The sequence below is a fragment of the Theropithecus gelada genome, chromosome 2, assembly GCF_003255815.1.
Source record: "Theropithecus gelada isolate Dixy chromosome 2, Tgel_1.0, whole genome shotgun sequence".
Taxonomy (NCBI): Eukaryota; Metazoa; Chordata; class Mammalia; order Primates; family Cercopithecidae; genus Theropithecus; species Theropithecus gelada.
Window position 1 is genome coordinate 173821212 of NC_037669.1, and position 16518 is coordinate 173837729.

The 16518-nt window shown below is 37.1% G+C and overlaps 1 protein-coding gene across 2 annotated transcripts in view; it reads right to left on the reverse strand.

Moving 5' to 3' along the window:
- NEK10 (NIMA related kinase 10) overlaps positions 1-16518 on the reverse strand; it is a 263478-nt gene that overhangs the window by 172885 nt on the left and 74075 nt on the right. For both annotated transcript variants that reach the window (XM_025376245.1, XM_025376246.1), the window contains exons 15-23: positions 15239-15300; positions 13676-13753; positions 11793-11857; positions 9679-9781; positions 9457-9585; positions 8813-8950; positions 5928-5973; positions 3355-3476; positions 3115-3217 (exon numbers count right to left, since the gene is read on the reverse strand). In XM_025376245.1, the coding sequence (XP_025232030.1) occupies positions 3115-3217; positions 3355-3476; positions 5928-5973; positions 8813-8950; positions 9457-9585; positions 9679-9781; positions 11793-11857; positions 13676-13753; positions 15239-15300 (846 nt within the window). The remainder of the gene's footprint in view (positions 1-3114; positions 3218-3354; positions 3477-5927; positions 5974-8812; positions 8951-9456; positions 9586-9678; positions 9782-11792; positions 11858-13675; positions 13754-15238; positions 15301-16518) is intronic.

Below are 16518 nucleotides of genomic sequence, written 5' to 3' on the forward strand. Positions count from 1 at the left end.
TGAAGAGCACACCTAACTACAGACACATTGGATTTTAAAGACTCATCCAAAGCAGTGGATAAAGGGAACATTCTGAAATTTTCCAGAGTGATAAAATACTTCATGTATCAAGAAATAGACATCAGAAGAACACTGGATTTCCTGACAGCAAAACTAGATACTAGAAGACTGGAGAAATGCCTTTAAAACTCGAGAGAACAAGGACTTTCCTCTGAGAATACATACACCAAGCCAAACTACCAGTCCAATAAGAGGGTCCATAAAAATATTTGTGGCAAGTGAACATCCAAAAAACATAACGCCCAAAGCACTCTTTCTTAGAAAAGTACCAGAAGACATGCTTCAGCAGAGCAGGGGAGTTTACAAAGAAAAACACACAGAACATAAGAAACAGAGTCTACAACTGGAAGATCAATAAACAATAGTTCCATGACAATGGCTGTGCAGCAGGCCTAAAGTGAAACCCAGAGTACACTGCGCCAAGCAGCTGCGGGAACAAGGAGTCCAGGAAAACAAAAGTGGGAGTACTTGTCAGGTTTGACCATGTGGAAATAGTACTGAGAGGGCTTTATAATTCTTCTGGAAGATTTGGAGAAAAGTAAAAAATAGGTACAAAGAAAACTAGGAACACAAACAAAAAAGAAGGCAATCATTAACTCTAAGAAAAACAAAACGATCTATGAGAAAGGATAGGTAATCAACATCTAACAATAATTACACAGTGATAATAATGTGAACATTGAATATTGACTTAACATAAAATTCTGCTATAACTGTACTGGCAGGATGGTAGATGGGGAAGAAGAAGAAAGAAAACTAAATTTTCACCCATTACAATAGAAAATCAAACACCATATAAGAAAAAGAATAAAAAGTGGAGAAGTAGCTGTTTTGTGCAAAGAGAACTAAGGGTTTCAAAGGGGTGGGGCATGAAACTGTTTTTCTCTATAAGCTTTTTATTTTGTAAACTGTTTTGATGTGTGATAATGATTAAAGAAAGCAAATATAAGTTTAGAAAAAAATAAACCAGGCTACTGCAATAAAATATTAAGCTTAGTACATTTAAATGTAATGAAAGGAAATGATTACAGCTAATCTTCGTAAGAAAATAAAACGCAGAGTTGGCTATTACTCAGAAAATATGGCCTGAACAGCCACTTAAGGAGGATTAAACATGTTTGCTCTGTTGTATATATACATAACTGTGTTATATATGTGTATATATATACTATTTGTTATCAAATTAAAACATAATTTATAATAATCCTTATTAACTTGTAAATTGACATACCAGCATATAAATAAATTGTAAGAAATTTTCAGGAAATATAAGTTCAATTTATAAAAAGAGAAAACATAAGAAGCCTAAGGTAAACGAAGTTATAATTAATTTCAAATGATTAAGCAAATGTGTGTCCAAGATAAAGATTCAAGTTATTTTGTCCCTTTTTTAATTTCACAATGCATTGGCTTGGAAATATTTCCAGGTAGCTCTGTATTGAAGGTTATCTAGAGTTTCTGTTGTAGGTTGTTTTTTATTTTTCAACAAATATATTAATATACAAATATATTAATATTAATATATTAAGATGATGTTCTACTTATAAAAATCTGGATGGTAAATCTTATCATTCCTGAACACATGTTGTTATAGCAAATGTGTACATTTGGAATTGCCTTCATGAGTACTTAAATTCTAAAACTAAGGGACTCAGCTTTAGATGCTGTCATATGTTGTCATATGACATCGATGATGTCTCCACATCAATAACATTGATGGCAGTAGTCTCCAGCACTGAGTATCTAAGGCAACCCAATGGGGTGGAGGGCAGCAAAAGTATTAAGATCTCTATTTTTATTTTTAAACGTATCCCTTTATGTTTTATTTCTGTAGACTTTGTTATTTACTACAGAATCTTTGCTCAGTAATATATATGTATAGAATTTATAAATAAGCCTATGTACATTGGCAGCGTATTCTTAAAAAATTTTTACTGCTGGGATGTTATGATGAAAAATATTTGGAGACTGCTGGTTTAGGAAGGTGTCTCCGTAATTGTAGTTAGTGAACCATTAAAGTCCATGAGGGTAACACAAGCGTTCATGAGGCAGGCAGGAGAAAGTCAATATGTCATCCTAAGTTCAAAACTTAATTTTAAGTTATGATTAAGACTTTAACAATTGGGAGGAGAAAATAAACCTTCTCATTTGCAAAATTTTATCCAACATCAGGCCTACCTACTACAGATGAAAAAAATTGTAACAAAAACTCTATGTTGAAATATACAAATGGCTAGAGGTTTTACAGCCCTCCATATGTACATCTGTCACTCATAAGGCACAGACTATGGTAAAATGGTTCAAAACAATGCATTCATATGGTGGTCATAAAAGCTTTCGTTGATGAGGCAGTGTTCTGCAGTAAGAAAAAACCTGAAAACCATTGATTTTGGAATTAAATATTTATGTATTCTAAGAGTAGTTCATTCTCTCATATAAGCAAAATACAGCTCATTTAAAACTACACTAGTCACTGTCCAACATGGTAGCCATTCATCACATAGGGATGTCTAAATGAAAATTTCATAAAATTTGGTCGGGCATGGGGGCTCAAGCCTGCAATCCCAGCACTTTGGGAGGATGAGGTGGGTGGATCACACAAAGCCAGGAGTTCGAGACCAGCCTGGCCAACATGGTGAAACCCTGTCTCTACTAAAAATACAAAAATTAGGTGGGCGTGGTGGCGGGTGCCCGTAATCCCAGCTACTCGGGATGCTGAGGCACAAGAATCACTGGAAACCCGGGAGGTGGAAGGTGCAGTGAGCTGAAATAGTACCACTGCACTCCAGCCTGGGCGACAGAGCAAGACTCTGTCTCAAAAAAAAAAAAAAAAAAAAAAAGAAAAGAAAAAACAATTAAAATTTAAGATATATTTCCTCAGTCACACTCATCACATTTCAAGTGCTGAATAGCCACATGTGGCTAGTGGCTACGGTACTGGACAGCACAGACAAAGAACATTCCCATGAGTGCCAAAAGTTCTATTGGACACTACTGCTCTAGAATAGTATTCAGGGATTCTTTAGTTAAAAGGTTTAAAATCTTTATACTTACTAACTGTTACTTTGTCCTTATCCCCCAACATAATGTTGTTTGGTGTCAGATCTCTATGGACAATCCTCTTCTCCTTGTGTAAGTATCGAAGAGCTAAGCACAGCTTGAAACAATGAATAGAAAACAAATTTTATTTCCCCCAACACACATATAGCCAATGATGACTACTGCACATGTCTTTAAGAAGCCAGCTCAGAATTTTACTGTTTCAAGAAAAATTTAATGAAGATAAAAACATACCTGTATAAATATTTTCCATAGTCTTTCTTCAGTAAAATGGTGATGTTTTTCCTTCAAAGAACTGAAATGCTCTCCAAGCGGGGCTCCTTCTATAAGCTCCATAACTATGTACAACCTATCATCTATATAAATATCACAAAAGGTCATAGAAATTTAAACTCAATACAGATATTTTGAAAAACTTTACAAATGAGAGTTCAAGCTTCCCAGTGTCTGTGCGGGACACTAACACTAAAGAATTAGGGATGACGTGTTAAATATGGATCCACTCAGCCCTGGAAGAGGTGGGGAGGGTCTTAGGGAAACGGGGGCCCAGCAACAGTATCTTCTGGCTACAGGCAACCCCTTAGCATAAGTTTACTCTGGCAAATATTATCATTTTCTACGTATGCCAGGATGTGGAATGATTGAAAGGTGCCACAGAGAACAAGCAAAAGACCTCCAGTCATGGAGGATTCCCTGAAGAACCTGTAAGCCCATCCTTTCTCCTAACAGTCTAAAATTTACCCTCAGATCAAGGCAAGACATTCAGAAAATTGCATTTTCAACAGTATTGGTTCATAGTCTGAAAGATTTACCTTACAGAATTTTACACCGGAATAATGCCATGGTCTTGCAATGACACAGTTGAAAATAATACACATGATAGGAATTTCTGTTATGCCTTTCAAAAGCAAAAAAAAAAAAAATGGACTTCTCCAGGTTTTATCTTATGGATACAGAGAACTTCATGACTGACTGTATTTGTCTTTTTGCTTTGGATGCCAAGAAACAAAGGAGTAAATTCTACTTCCTCCTCTAAAACCAATAGGGTTTACTAACAATGGGATGTGATATGTGTCTTTTGAAACTTTGGCATGTATACAAAACATTTGTGTAGAAAATGTTCACAAAAATGGAATCATACATGTTCTGCAATTTATGTTTTTTTCATTAAGAGGCCTTATATTTCAGTACACACAGATCCATACCATTCTTTCTGCTGGTTGTATGGTATTGCACAATACGGGGATACCATAATTTATTTAATCATTCTCCTACAGATAGACATTTATATTGTTTCCAATTTTTCATAATTTCAAGAAATATTGATTTATGTACCAATACTACTTCTAGCTTTATTTTTAATTTTCTCATCCTTCATTCCTCTTTATTGCAATTTCCTAATCTATTAGATCATATTTTATTTATTTTTAAGCCATTTCCAATTCTTCTTCTTTTTTATTTTTATTTTTATTTTTTTCTTTTTGAGGCGGAGTCTTGCTCTGTTGCAAAGCTGAAGTGCAGTAGCGCGATCTTGGCCCAATGCAACCTCTGCCTCCCGGGTTCAAGCAATTCTTCTGCCTCGGCCTTCCAAGTAGCTGGGATTACAGGCGCTTACCACCACGCCCAGCTTTTTTTTTTTTTTTTTTTTGTATTTTTAATAGAGACGGGGTTTCACCGTATTGGCCAGGCTGGTTTCAAACCCCTGACCTCAAGTGATTCACCCGCTTCAGCCTCCCAAAGTGCTAGGATTATAGGCGTGAGCCACTGCGCCCGGCGGCCATTTCCAGTTCTTTTTGGAAGCTGTCAGGTAGTAAAAAACGTTTTTGTTTTTTATATTAAGACAAGTTACATCACTTCAGTACAAGTCAGAAGCCAACCTTTTTTGAGGGGATATGCACTAAATTATAGAAAATTATTTTAACATCAAGAACAAATGGCTAAGGGGACAGGATTTACTGCACGAGTTTTAGCACTGAGTTTTTCTGAGTCATCTAGAGGAAGGGAGATGGGTAAAATCTCCCATCTCCCGGCTGTCCCAAATGCCAATGTACACACACAAAAGGTTTTCTTAAATAGCAATAGCACTGATAAAGAGGTAGTTCGGAAGCCCCAGTCATTGCCTTGTATCTCTTTAAATCATTCTTCAAGTGGAGATTTATTTTGACATTTCATACGTGACACATATCATTAAAGCTTATCAATACTTGTATCATTTCTGTCATGGGTCCTATTTAAAACAAACAAACAAACAAAGTGGCTGAGTTTAGCTTTATCTGTGTTTTGGTTCTAGTTCAGCATTCCATCATACCTGCAGAAAGCAAGCCTGCCTACCTGCAGACTCAGTCTGGGCTCCATCGCCACCTTGTGGCATTTACCTGAACTTCAGGTAAAAGAAATCCCAAAGACCTAGCTCTCTCCAACTTATTTTGGGGATGGAACATGACACCGGAGTCAACAAAAGCAACTTCCTTTTCTTTTCTTTTCTTAAGGAAACCACCATCCATTAGTTTTCTTTTTTCTTGATCCTATTAAGTAATTTTTTTGTATATGAGAACAGCAATAACTATTTTCATTTGTTCATGTGTTTTTCACACGGGGAGCTAAGTATTTTATAACTATCTTCAGGTCACTGACTAGGTCACTGTTTTGCTAGTCGAGAAAGTGATGCTTAAGATCATCTACTGTCATATTAACAAAAAAAGGTCAATAAAATAGTTGATAAGGTTTCTTTTGCGACATTCTAATATAAAAATATATGTGACAAAAATGTTTCCTTATTTAGAAATATCATGAAAACTCATACTTACTTTCCAGAAATGTTTTGTAATAACGTACAACGTTAGGATGATAAAGCTATAAGAAAATAAATAACAAACATGTATTGCACTGCTTCAAAATACAAGTTTTTTCACTGACTACTTAGTTGGACTTCATATTTGAAAACTACAAAGAAATTATATTTATTTACAAAGCTAAGCACTTCAAGATATCATTGAACTGAGATTGTTGTGATTTTTAAAAACTTGTTGCTTATAAACTGATCTGAAAATAGTAATCCTATATAGCTTTATTAAATAAAATTTAAAACGTTCTATCACCTAACTTTACTATCTAACTTAACCAAGAGAACTATAGAGGTAGAAGGAATCTTAAGAATTCCTTTAGCATGCCGTGTCACAACCCCACACACAGACTGTATAAAGGAGAAAAGTGAAATGAGGTAGCTTCTGTTGACTACAAATATTCATTGTTCTTTACCTCTCTCTACCATATAAATATTTATGTAAAGTTTGTGTCTATTTACATTATTTCTGTCTTTCTATGCTCTCCAAAATGATTAGTAGCAAAATGACATAATCTAAGAGTTAACTCATTTTAAATCATAATAACAGTTGACAAGGACTTCCTACTTAACCAAGCTTTAGTCAGACTCCTCTGAGTCCTCTTCATGACTAGGCCTCATCCTTGGTCTGTCAGTTTTAGCAACTTATATCCTGCTAAGTCAGTTTATGGAAAAATCTCCCACCCTTGACCTCCAATTAAGTTTCCCATCCACTCACCCTTGATATCTAACCAAGTTCCTCTTAGTAAACTTCCGTCCACTGACCCCCTTCACCCTGACCATTGGCTCTGAGTCCTCAGCTGTCCGGTCCTCGAATTCAGAGTTGGGTTCAATCTCTCTCCTCTATTACAACAGTTTGACTTCTATTGCCATAGTATTGAATAACGTCTTCCTCACCATTTTTAAAAAGTGTCTGGTGAAATTTCTCTTTGATATAAGAATGTTAGTGGAATTTCTAATGTTTTAATTTTAAAAAGGTCATTTTCTAGAAGAATGCTAATATTTTTGTAGTTTTTGCTTATAATTTGAGTTTCTAGATAAAATTTATCTTAGAACAGTCACCATCACATCAACAAATGGCCTGCTTGCATCTCTTTTTGGTCTTTCTGCAAGTCTTTTTGCAGGATGATTGCTAGCTGTCCACCAAAAACCTGCTCTCTCATTGCAGTGCAGTTGTAGCTGGACATGGCTTCCCAGTTAGAGAAGACTTCTCAGCCTCCCTTGAAGCTGGGGGTGAGGCTACCACTCAGCTCTGACCTGTGGAATATGAGAGGAAGCATGTGTGCTTCCTGTGTGAACTCTAAACCTTGGGAATAGCCCTCCATGCTCCTCCTCATCCCACTTTGGATGTGAGCATGGCTATGGCAGTTTCAACCACACAGATGAAGACAATGCACTAGGAGGTAACAGTACAAGAAGAGAGAAAAAAGCCTGCATCCCCAAATGATCGCATGGAGCAGAGAACACCTCCAACATGGTTTACTCACTTTGGGATTGTTCCGTGAAAGGGAAATAACCCACTGTACTGTGAGTCCTCTTTTTAAGCACCTGCTTTTAGGATCCTCTTTGTTAATCTTAATTTACTCTCCCATTCTAGCCCCATTTGTTTTGCTTCTGCCCGTCACTACCTCCTCCTTTAAGGACTCAATGTTATCATCCTTTCCATCAGTTTGATCCTCTAGCGAGAGAGCAAGTTTGAGTCACCTAAAAGCCCAAGCATAGGCCTCCTATCTAACCCTAGTCTAACAGTTTCTTTTCTTAGGAAACATGCTAAAACAAATAATCTACTTCATCAACTAGCAAGCAGCCAGCAGATCTTAAACAATATGTGACCAGGTAACCAACCAGAACCATATTCTGGACCTGGCTCACCCATAAGGACTAAAACCATATTTGGGTCCAGATGAAAACACTGGACTGGCTTAGTCCAAAAGCCCTGTTCTAGCCTTTTGCTACAATGAAAGAGCACACTGTGGAAGGCTAGATGACCACACAAACACATGAACAAACTTTTTAAAGTCTGGTCTATTAGTAATAAAATCAACTATAAAATAAACAATTAATGATAATATTTACTATAATGTATACACTGGAGTAGAACTATCAATTTCTATGAATAAAGGTCTCCATGTTCATGGAATTTGTTACATCCCAACACAGATGCCATGCAAATGTGACTAGTGGAGGACGAAAGCAGCGAAGCTGACAGTGCACCACAGGAATTATAAATGAACAGTATTCATAATGAATGTGCAAACAAGGAAGGCTGAAAAAGAAACCAATGTGTTCTTGGATCACACAAAGAAATCCCATTTCTCTTTGAAATGTTTATTCTTCCTCCTCAAACAAACTTTCATAATGAGAGTTAATTGAGCTGTTACATTATGTCAGAGTGTTCTGCTCATGCCAATAAATAATAACCCATCTTGAAAATCTACACTCTAGATTTTATAAGCCATATTTGAGGAATGTTAACAGCTTGGTTCCATTTGGCAAAAGTCAAGAAACAGTCATATTTCTATGTATGTAACTAAGTAACCAAATATCCTAAAATATAATGAGAAAATAATAGATATGCTCACAATGAAAAGGATTTCTCATATATGATGCATTCTGTACTGTAAATCCAATTGTTTTGCATCCATGACCCTGATATAAACTCCAGACAGTGTTTTATGCTTCAGTGTCAAGCCTTAGGGAAAAAGCTGGCAAAAAATATCACTGCTTCAATGTCAATTATTTCATGTGGAACTAGTTCATAAGCATCATGGACAAGAGCACCACAACTCTACTTTCTTGCAATGACATGTATTTAAGAAAAACATCTTCAGAAACAAGAAAAACATTTACCTGCTCTTTAATTATTGTTAATTCAGAAACAATATTCCTTACGCTGCTGTCTCGATCTTTCTTATCCTTTCCAAATGCTGGGTTATGTAAATTGACCTCTTTCATCGCTAAAAGATTTTGACCACTACGCTTTCTAACCTAAAATAAAGAACAACAACAACAACAACAAAAAAGGAACAGGGTAAAGAAGGAGAAGGTAGAAAGGGGAAGAAAGAGATAGGCTAACAAAGTCACGTGAGTAACTAAGTCATATAAATAAGTCACAGAGCATTTAAAGTTCCAGCTGTATTTACATTAAGCTCAGCTCAAAACACTGGTATCCCCTGGGTCAATCTGTAATATTTAGTAGCATTTTACAATTTAGAGATTGCATCATGCATTGGGAGAAGCTTTTTTGAATATTTTTGTGACAGATTAATGATGCCTTTTGTCTTAAAAAGTCAGTGGCCGATTTCTAGAGCTTACAGCTAAAACAATATTAGTGTGGCTATCTCTGTTTGACAAAAACAATCATTCTAATTTTCATATCTATTTGTTTGCTATTTTTCAATGACAAGAGTTCCAATTCAATTGAATATCGGTGTGCAAGTGTGACATGCTGTTTGGTTGGGAGTATCAGAAATGCTCCCCAAGGGGAAAGTCACCTTGTAAACACAGCCAAAAGCTCCACTTCCAAGATGATCCAAAATCGCATAGTTGCCTATATATTTCGAAGGAGCTTTGTTCTGATTAATGCTTTCAATATTTTCAGCAATTTGCTTCAGTTCATCCTCCTAATCAAAATATAAAAAGGAAATGGGTTTCTGTGATAAATTCCATCCTGACTACATAGCAGCCTGCCAAAATATTGAAAACTCAGGACTTACCACTAATAAATTCAACTTGGATACCAATTCTTCATAAGCACTGATATCACGTACATAATGTCCTATGTCAATGAAGATCTCAAACAAGTCTGTGGGGAAAAGTCTACAGAGAAAATTACACACACTTATCGTAGGACTTGGACACTGTTGATCATTACTTCCCTTTTTTTTTTTTTTTTTTTTTTGAGATGGAGTCTTGCTTTGTCGCCCAGGCTGGAGTGCAGTGGCGGGATCTCAGCTCACTGCAAGCTCCGCCTCCCGGGTTCACGCCATTCTCCCGCCTCAGCCACCCGAGTAGCTGGGACTACAGGCGCCCGCCACCTCGCCTGGCTAATTTTTTGTATTTTTAGTAGAGACGAGTTTTCACCATGTTAAGCCAGGATGGTCTCAATCTGCTGACCTCGTGATCCGCCCATCTTGGCCTCCCAATCCCTTGCTGGGATTACAGGCGTGAGCCACCGTGCCCGGCCCATTACTTCCCTTCTGAATGCAGCTCGCTCACTGATTAATTACACGAAACAAATTTAACTTCTTTTGGTTATCAACAAAGTTGGAGAAACAATATTCTCCAACTTACCTTAAAAAAATACACTATTTACAGTTTCTGTGGGGTAAGAAAAAAACAAATGGAGAAGAAAGTTCTAGAGATCTGCTGTACAACCTTGTGCTTACAGTTAACAACACTGTACACTTAAAATTTTAACAAGGTAGATGGCATGTTAATATTTTTACCATAATTTAAAATTAGATATGATACAGATTATACAAAAATCTTATTTGTAAGATATTTGGGGGTATAGGTATTGAATATATTAGAAGGAAACATTTATTGGGGGGTTTTTTGGGGGGTGTGGAGCACTTCCACAAATGTCATTTGACTCAGATTTTAGTAAGAAGTAAATACTAATCTAACTTTTAAATTAAAGTTCCATGAAAATAAAAATACTGGTATGAAAAATAAAACAAATAAGGAGATTCATTCACCATTCCCAAGACACTGGTTTCAAGGGCTCAATTTTAAATATTTGAGTTCACTAAAAGGGATGGTTTAGAGCTTTGAAACGAAAGAGCATAAAGAATAAGTAGCTGGGTGCAATGGCTCACGCCTGTAATCCCAACGCTTTGGGAGGCCAAGGTGGGTGGATCACCTGAGGTCAGGAGTTCAAGACCAGCCTGGCCAACATGGTGAAAACCTGCCTCTACTGAAAATACAAAAATTAGCCAGGTGTGGTGGTGCATGCCTGTAGTCCCAGGTACTCAGGAGGCTGAGGCAGGAGAAGCAACAGAATGAGACTCTGTCAAAAAAAAAAAAAAGAACTAATTTTACTTTATTTTCCTCTAAATCCAAGCATCGTATAAAAATAAAGTAACAACATAAAATGCTCCATGCTTTCTCTACTTGATGTCAGCCAAAAGGCCAAAAAGTGATGCTGCATGCTTTCTGAACAAAAAAACACTATATTAACTCAATATTTTATGCCTATTCTGCCTTCTTAACAAGATGTTAGTGAAAACTTGGGCCTATGATTTTGGCTAACCCACCCAACTAAATGGTGTGCAGAACACCATTGAGGGAACCAGTGTTTGCTTCCCAAAATGGTGGCCTTTCGGTCAGGCTCACCAATGCGGTATCTTGACGCCAGAACGTCCAGCCTCCCCTTCAAATGAGCTCCTACACTATCAAAGACACACAGAAAAAGTTTGTTTTCCCTTTGATTAAATTCCCTTTGACTAAAGGGAAATTCCCAGATCGATTTTCAAATTTCTAGCTGGAAAAAACAAGCTCACATTTTAATACCATCTTTTAAAAATGTCAACATCTTTAATTTTCAAAAAGAAAACTAAAATTATAGCAGTCGCATGTAATTAAGGGGAGTTGTATTGATACGGCGATTTATGCTCTTTCATCATCATTCTGTTAATATTCAGTGTGGCTGGATACTGAATCACTACAATAGCTCACTTATATCTGTGAAATAAGAAATATGAAGACACATGGTTTGCATACTGATGCGTTATTTTCCTACTGTTGCATCTAAGCCAAGTATGTGAAAACAGTTCAATCTAATGAGCTCCTAAATCGAATGATCACTTATATTTCTCTAACCTCATACCTTTTAAAGAGTGGTCTGTTTCTTTCCATACTGAAGAGAAATCTCAAGGCTCTGAAAGCATAACACTAGAAAACAAAAGGATATGTGATTCTTAAATGGTAGCTCAGCAAATGAAAACACTTTCAGGAAAGAATTAACAGGAAGTATACATTAACGTGACTTTATTGTAAGTGGCTGGTCCAGGTTGGAGCCAAAGCTTATAAGTGAAAACAAAAAAACACCAGCACCTGGGGTCATTCCCGTATTTACAAAGTGTTTATGTTGTAGAACGCTGGGAATATTGGCCTTGCTTCACTCGGTACTCGTCATTCATTTCTTTCTAGAAAGTACAAAATGAGTACAGAGACAAGAAATAAAATTCCAATGCTGAGAAAACCAAACGTCTGAAGATTTCCAGGAGCTCAAGGTTTATTTTGTTTCTAGCCTGCTATGTATACCTCAATATTTATATGGTTTCTGTGAGAAAATAAACACTAGAAATGATGACATATAAAAATAGTCACAGGCACACTGGACTCAAACTTGACAAATTGGTCTCCTGAGTAAAGAGTCTTAAGCATGCCCCAAATAGAACAATCTACAGTAACTCCCTAGAACGCTCAGAAAGAGGCCTGTGAGGCTTTAGCTAGGAAAAATAAACATCTGACATTTTGCAGAACTGAGAAAAAAGAGTGTGCCCAGCCTGCAGCTGTGCCTGCACAATAGGCCACCATTGGAGTGATCAGGGTCTGCTGAATCAAATCTGGGATCAATTCCTAAAATCAGTGATCTGAATACAGAAGTGTCCCAAACAAATTGCCCAGAGAGGTGGGGCCGGCAACAAAATGACATGAAGGAGCCAGGTGAGAGCAGGGGAGACTGTGAGAAAGGGAGAGCATGCGTACTCCTCAAAAGTCCTTCATCTGGAATTGTAAAAAACCCTCTACTGGCTTAACAAAATGTATCTGCAGGATGGGTTTGTCTTCATCTGTTTACCAGCACAGTGTCATACATCTGTGATGCACTGAAGAAATCGTCCCATGCCTGCACCTTCCCATTGGCAGCTCCCCAAAAACCCCTGCTCGCCAGCACAGAGACATCCCCAAAAAGTCTGCTGGGTTTGGCCATCATTTTGGATGATAACTCTTAAATCAGATTGGAGACAAAGGTTGTTTCTTTCTTCCTTTTCAAAATGACTTGGGGGAAAAAGAAAAGATGAGCTACAAGTATTGCAAAGACTAACTTTAAATCAGATTTTGACATTAGGGACACTGCCCTCTGCCCCCACTCTGCCAATACCCACTCCTCAAAAATGAACTTAGAACCTGCATAACTGTTCCCCTTTCTTACATGTGAGGCCTCATCTCCTGGAGCACTGCCTCCCGCAACCACACACCCCAGCCCCACTGAGCAGCTCACCCTTCCCTCTGCACACTCTAAGCTCACAGCTTTCACACTTGGTGCACGCTGTTCCCTCTGCATAGAATGTCCTTCCACCCTGCAGCAGATGCCACTGGTGCCCCACCCAATATCCCCTTATCCACTTGGCAAGTCCCTTCTCACCCGTCAAGATCCGTGATGGCAAATAATTTTCCCCTGTTGTTATATTCTGATACATAAGGAATGAATATTTTTTTTAAAAAATAGAACTTATTGATAAGCAAAGAAACACCTAAATGAATCACCTAATTCTCCCACACAGAGAAACCACTGTTAAGCCTTCTGCATTGTTTTAATATTATTTGATGCCATGCCATGCCAGTCTTCCTCGCCAGGTATTTTCTCCCATAGTCAGTACGGGGACCAGTACTAACCTAAACATTCTAAAAATCATAGATCATTTTACCAAAGTTACCCCAGGTTTCAATAACTTGATATTGCAGGACAACAGACATGTTTATTACCTGTAATAGATTAGTTTTTGCTGCATTCTTTTGCTTATTTGGTAAAATTAATTTTGCTATTGTATATACACCATTTTCCTGAAAGAATAAAGGGGTCATACTATGAGTGACAACACTGTAGTGATACACAAGCATAAAGAGGCAAATACACAATCTCAAAAACTAATAGCAAAGAAGAAATGTTAGTATAACTTTGGACCTTGAAGTAAACATTACAGGACAATATATAAAATGTCAACATCACACTTTTAAACACCGAAGAGTGCAACTACAATCTTAAAATTCCAACTGTCTGTGGAGAGTCAAGATTATTATAAAGTACATAAACATAAAGTGATTCAAATACCTTAAAAACAAAGAATGAGAGATTAAAAAGGGACAGAGTAAAGGTGTCCCAATATCTTAGAATTATATCTTTAATATTTATTTATATCCTTAATTACCACAACTGTAAAGGGAGATGTTATATTTCAGTTATTAATTTATGTCTTTATTATAATCTTGACATCTTCCTAGATTTTTTAATTGAAATATATACATGAAGGAATGAACAAATAATAATACCTTACAGCCACTTTTCTATTATCTAGTAAATATATAATGTACTAATCTTTACTGTATGCAGGCATTCATATTATAACTGCAAAGAGCCTTATTTGCTTTATCGCATCTAATCTCTGTAACAACTCTGTGAAATTAGTCTATAATTTCCTTGTTTTATACGTGAGAAAACCAATACTTACAGCAGATACATTATTTTTTTAGAAGCCAAGCCAAGAAATAATAATTCCAGGAATTAAACCGCAGTCTGGCCAATTCCAAATGCCCTGCTTTATCAACTACCCGCCGATCTGCTGAGTTTCTCTCATGTCCTAATTTAATCATTGATGAGCTGATCCCTTACTAACATGCATGTATTTTGAAGTTGGATATCATATTGACACAGTCAAAAGGTTTTCTCTGTAAAATTCACTAAGTAGGAGGTAACTTTTGCAATAGAAGCCCATACAAGGGTTGTACATATACGTGTGTATATTTATTTATATAGATACATTAATTTATATTTATGTGTATATATACATACACAAACATGTATATATAGCTGTACATACAGTAGATTAATTAGTGGATGATACTCTGCAAAGTCAGTTTCTTGGCAATAAATATTTTGTTTGCTGTGTCTCAATCATCATCTCTAACTTAATAATCTGATGCATAGTTTTAATCAAAATGACCGCTGTCCTTACCTTATGGTATTCTACATGCCCAGAATTAAAGCAATTCAGAGTATCCCTTTTAGAAAGATAAAATAAAAAGTACTGCACATAACATAATGAAGAAACATCAATTAACCACATGTCGGTCCTTTTTAAGTCAAGTGAGTTAAAGGAGGAAGGACAAAATATAAAATGGAACTCTATTAGTGAAATGAGAAACGTTAAAATAGTTTTTAAATCACATGATGGGATCCCAAAACCTATGCTCTGGGATACAGACTGCACCACAAGGTGAGTTGATTATGAATGGTTACGGAGACCTGACCTTGAGAAGGAGTGCTCTCACCTGAACCACCTGGTGGGCATTGGTGTCATTGAGCACCAGCTCAGTGAGGGCAGCACAGCAGGCTGGAATGAAAACAATCAAATGCATAGTGTGCATCATTACAATAAATACACTTTCACATGAATATTCTTGCTCCACAGGGTATTTTTATTATTTTGCTATGCTTGTTAGCAAAGTAACTCCTCAAGAAACACTAATTTTCCTTCTGGCACAGCTCTGGAAGAAGAGAAGTTGACTTGTAATGGCTTCTAATTCTCCTCTCCATGTATTTCCTGTGCACATCTATTCCACAGCAGCCATTTATTGAGAACTTACTGTGTACCAGGAGGCAAGTACTGTATCTGTCCATTTCATTGCAATCCCCAGTGCCCAACACATGCCCTGGCACTCAGCAGGTGCTCAACAAATATATCTATAATGGTTGATAAATAAAAGAATGCTTTAAATATATTATCCAATTCAATCCTTATAATAAGAGTATGCACTATGATTACCAGTGTTAGTGGTGAGAAAACAGTTTCAAAGAGTTACTAGACTAGGCCACACAACCAGTAAGTGGAAACGATCAGGAGTGCAGCCCCAGTCTGCCAGACGTTAAACCCCAGCCCTAAACAGCACCACTCTTGCCTCCTGACAGCCACTGTGGCAGCCTTTGGTGGCATTTTGCACTGAAATACTTGTGCTCTCAGAAGTATGCCACACTCTATAGCACAGAGCTCCTATAAAGGATAATTCCATTTTAGTGTGCTAAAGATTTTACATATATTCCCATAGAATTCTCACAATGATCTTCTATCACTGATATCATGATTATCATCACCATTTTACATAAGCAAAACTGAAGCTTGGAGAAGTTAAGGAACTTGCCCAAGGCCATATAGCCATCAATGAGGGTGGAGTCAAAACTCAAACCCTACTCTTAACCCTTTTTGTTTTTAATTTTTATTTTCCATTTTTATTTAGGTATTGATATGGTTTGGCTGTGTCCCCACCCAAATCTCATCATGAATTGTAGTTCTCACAATTCCCACGTGTCATGGGAGGAACCTGGTGTGAAGTGATTGAATTATGGGGGTGGGTCTTTCCTGCACTGTTCTCATGATAGTGAATGAGTCTCACAAGATTTGATGGTTTTAAAAATGGGAGTTTCCCTGCACAAGCCCTCTCTTTGCCTGCTGCCATCCACTTAAGATGAGATTTGCTCCTCCTTGTCTTCCGCCATGATTGTGAGGCCTCTCCAGCCATGTGGAACTGTAAGTCCATTAAACCTCTTTCTTTTG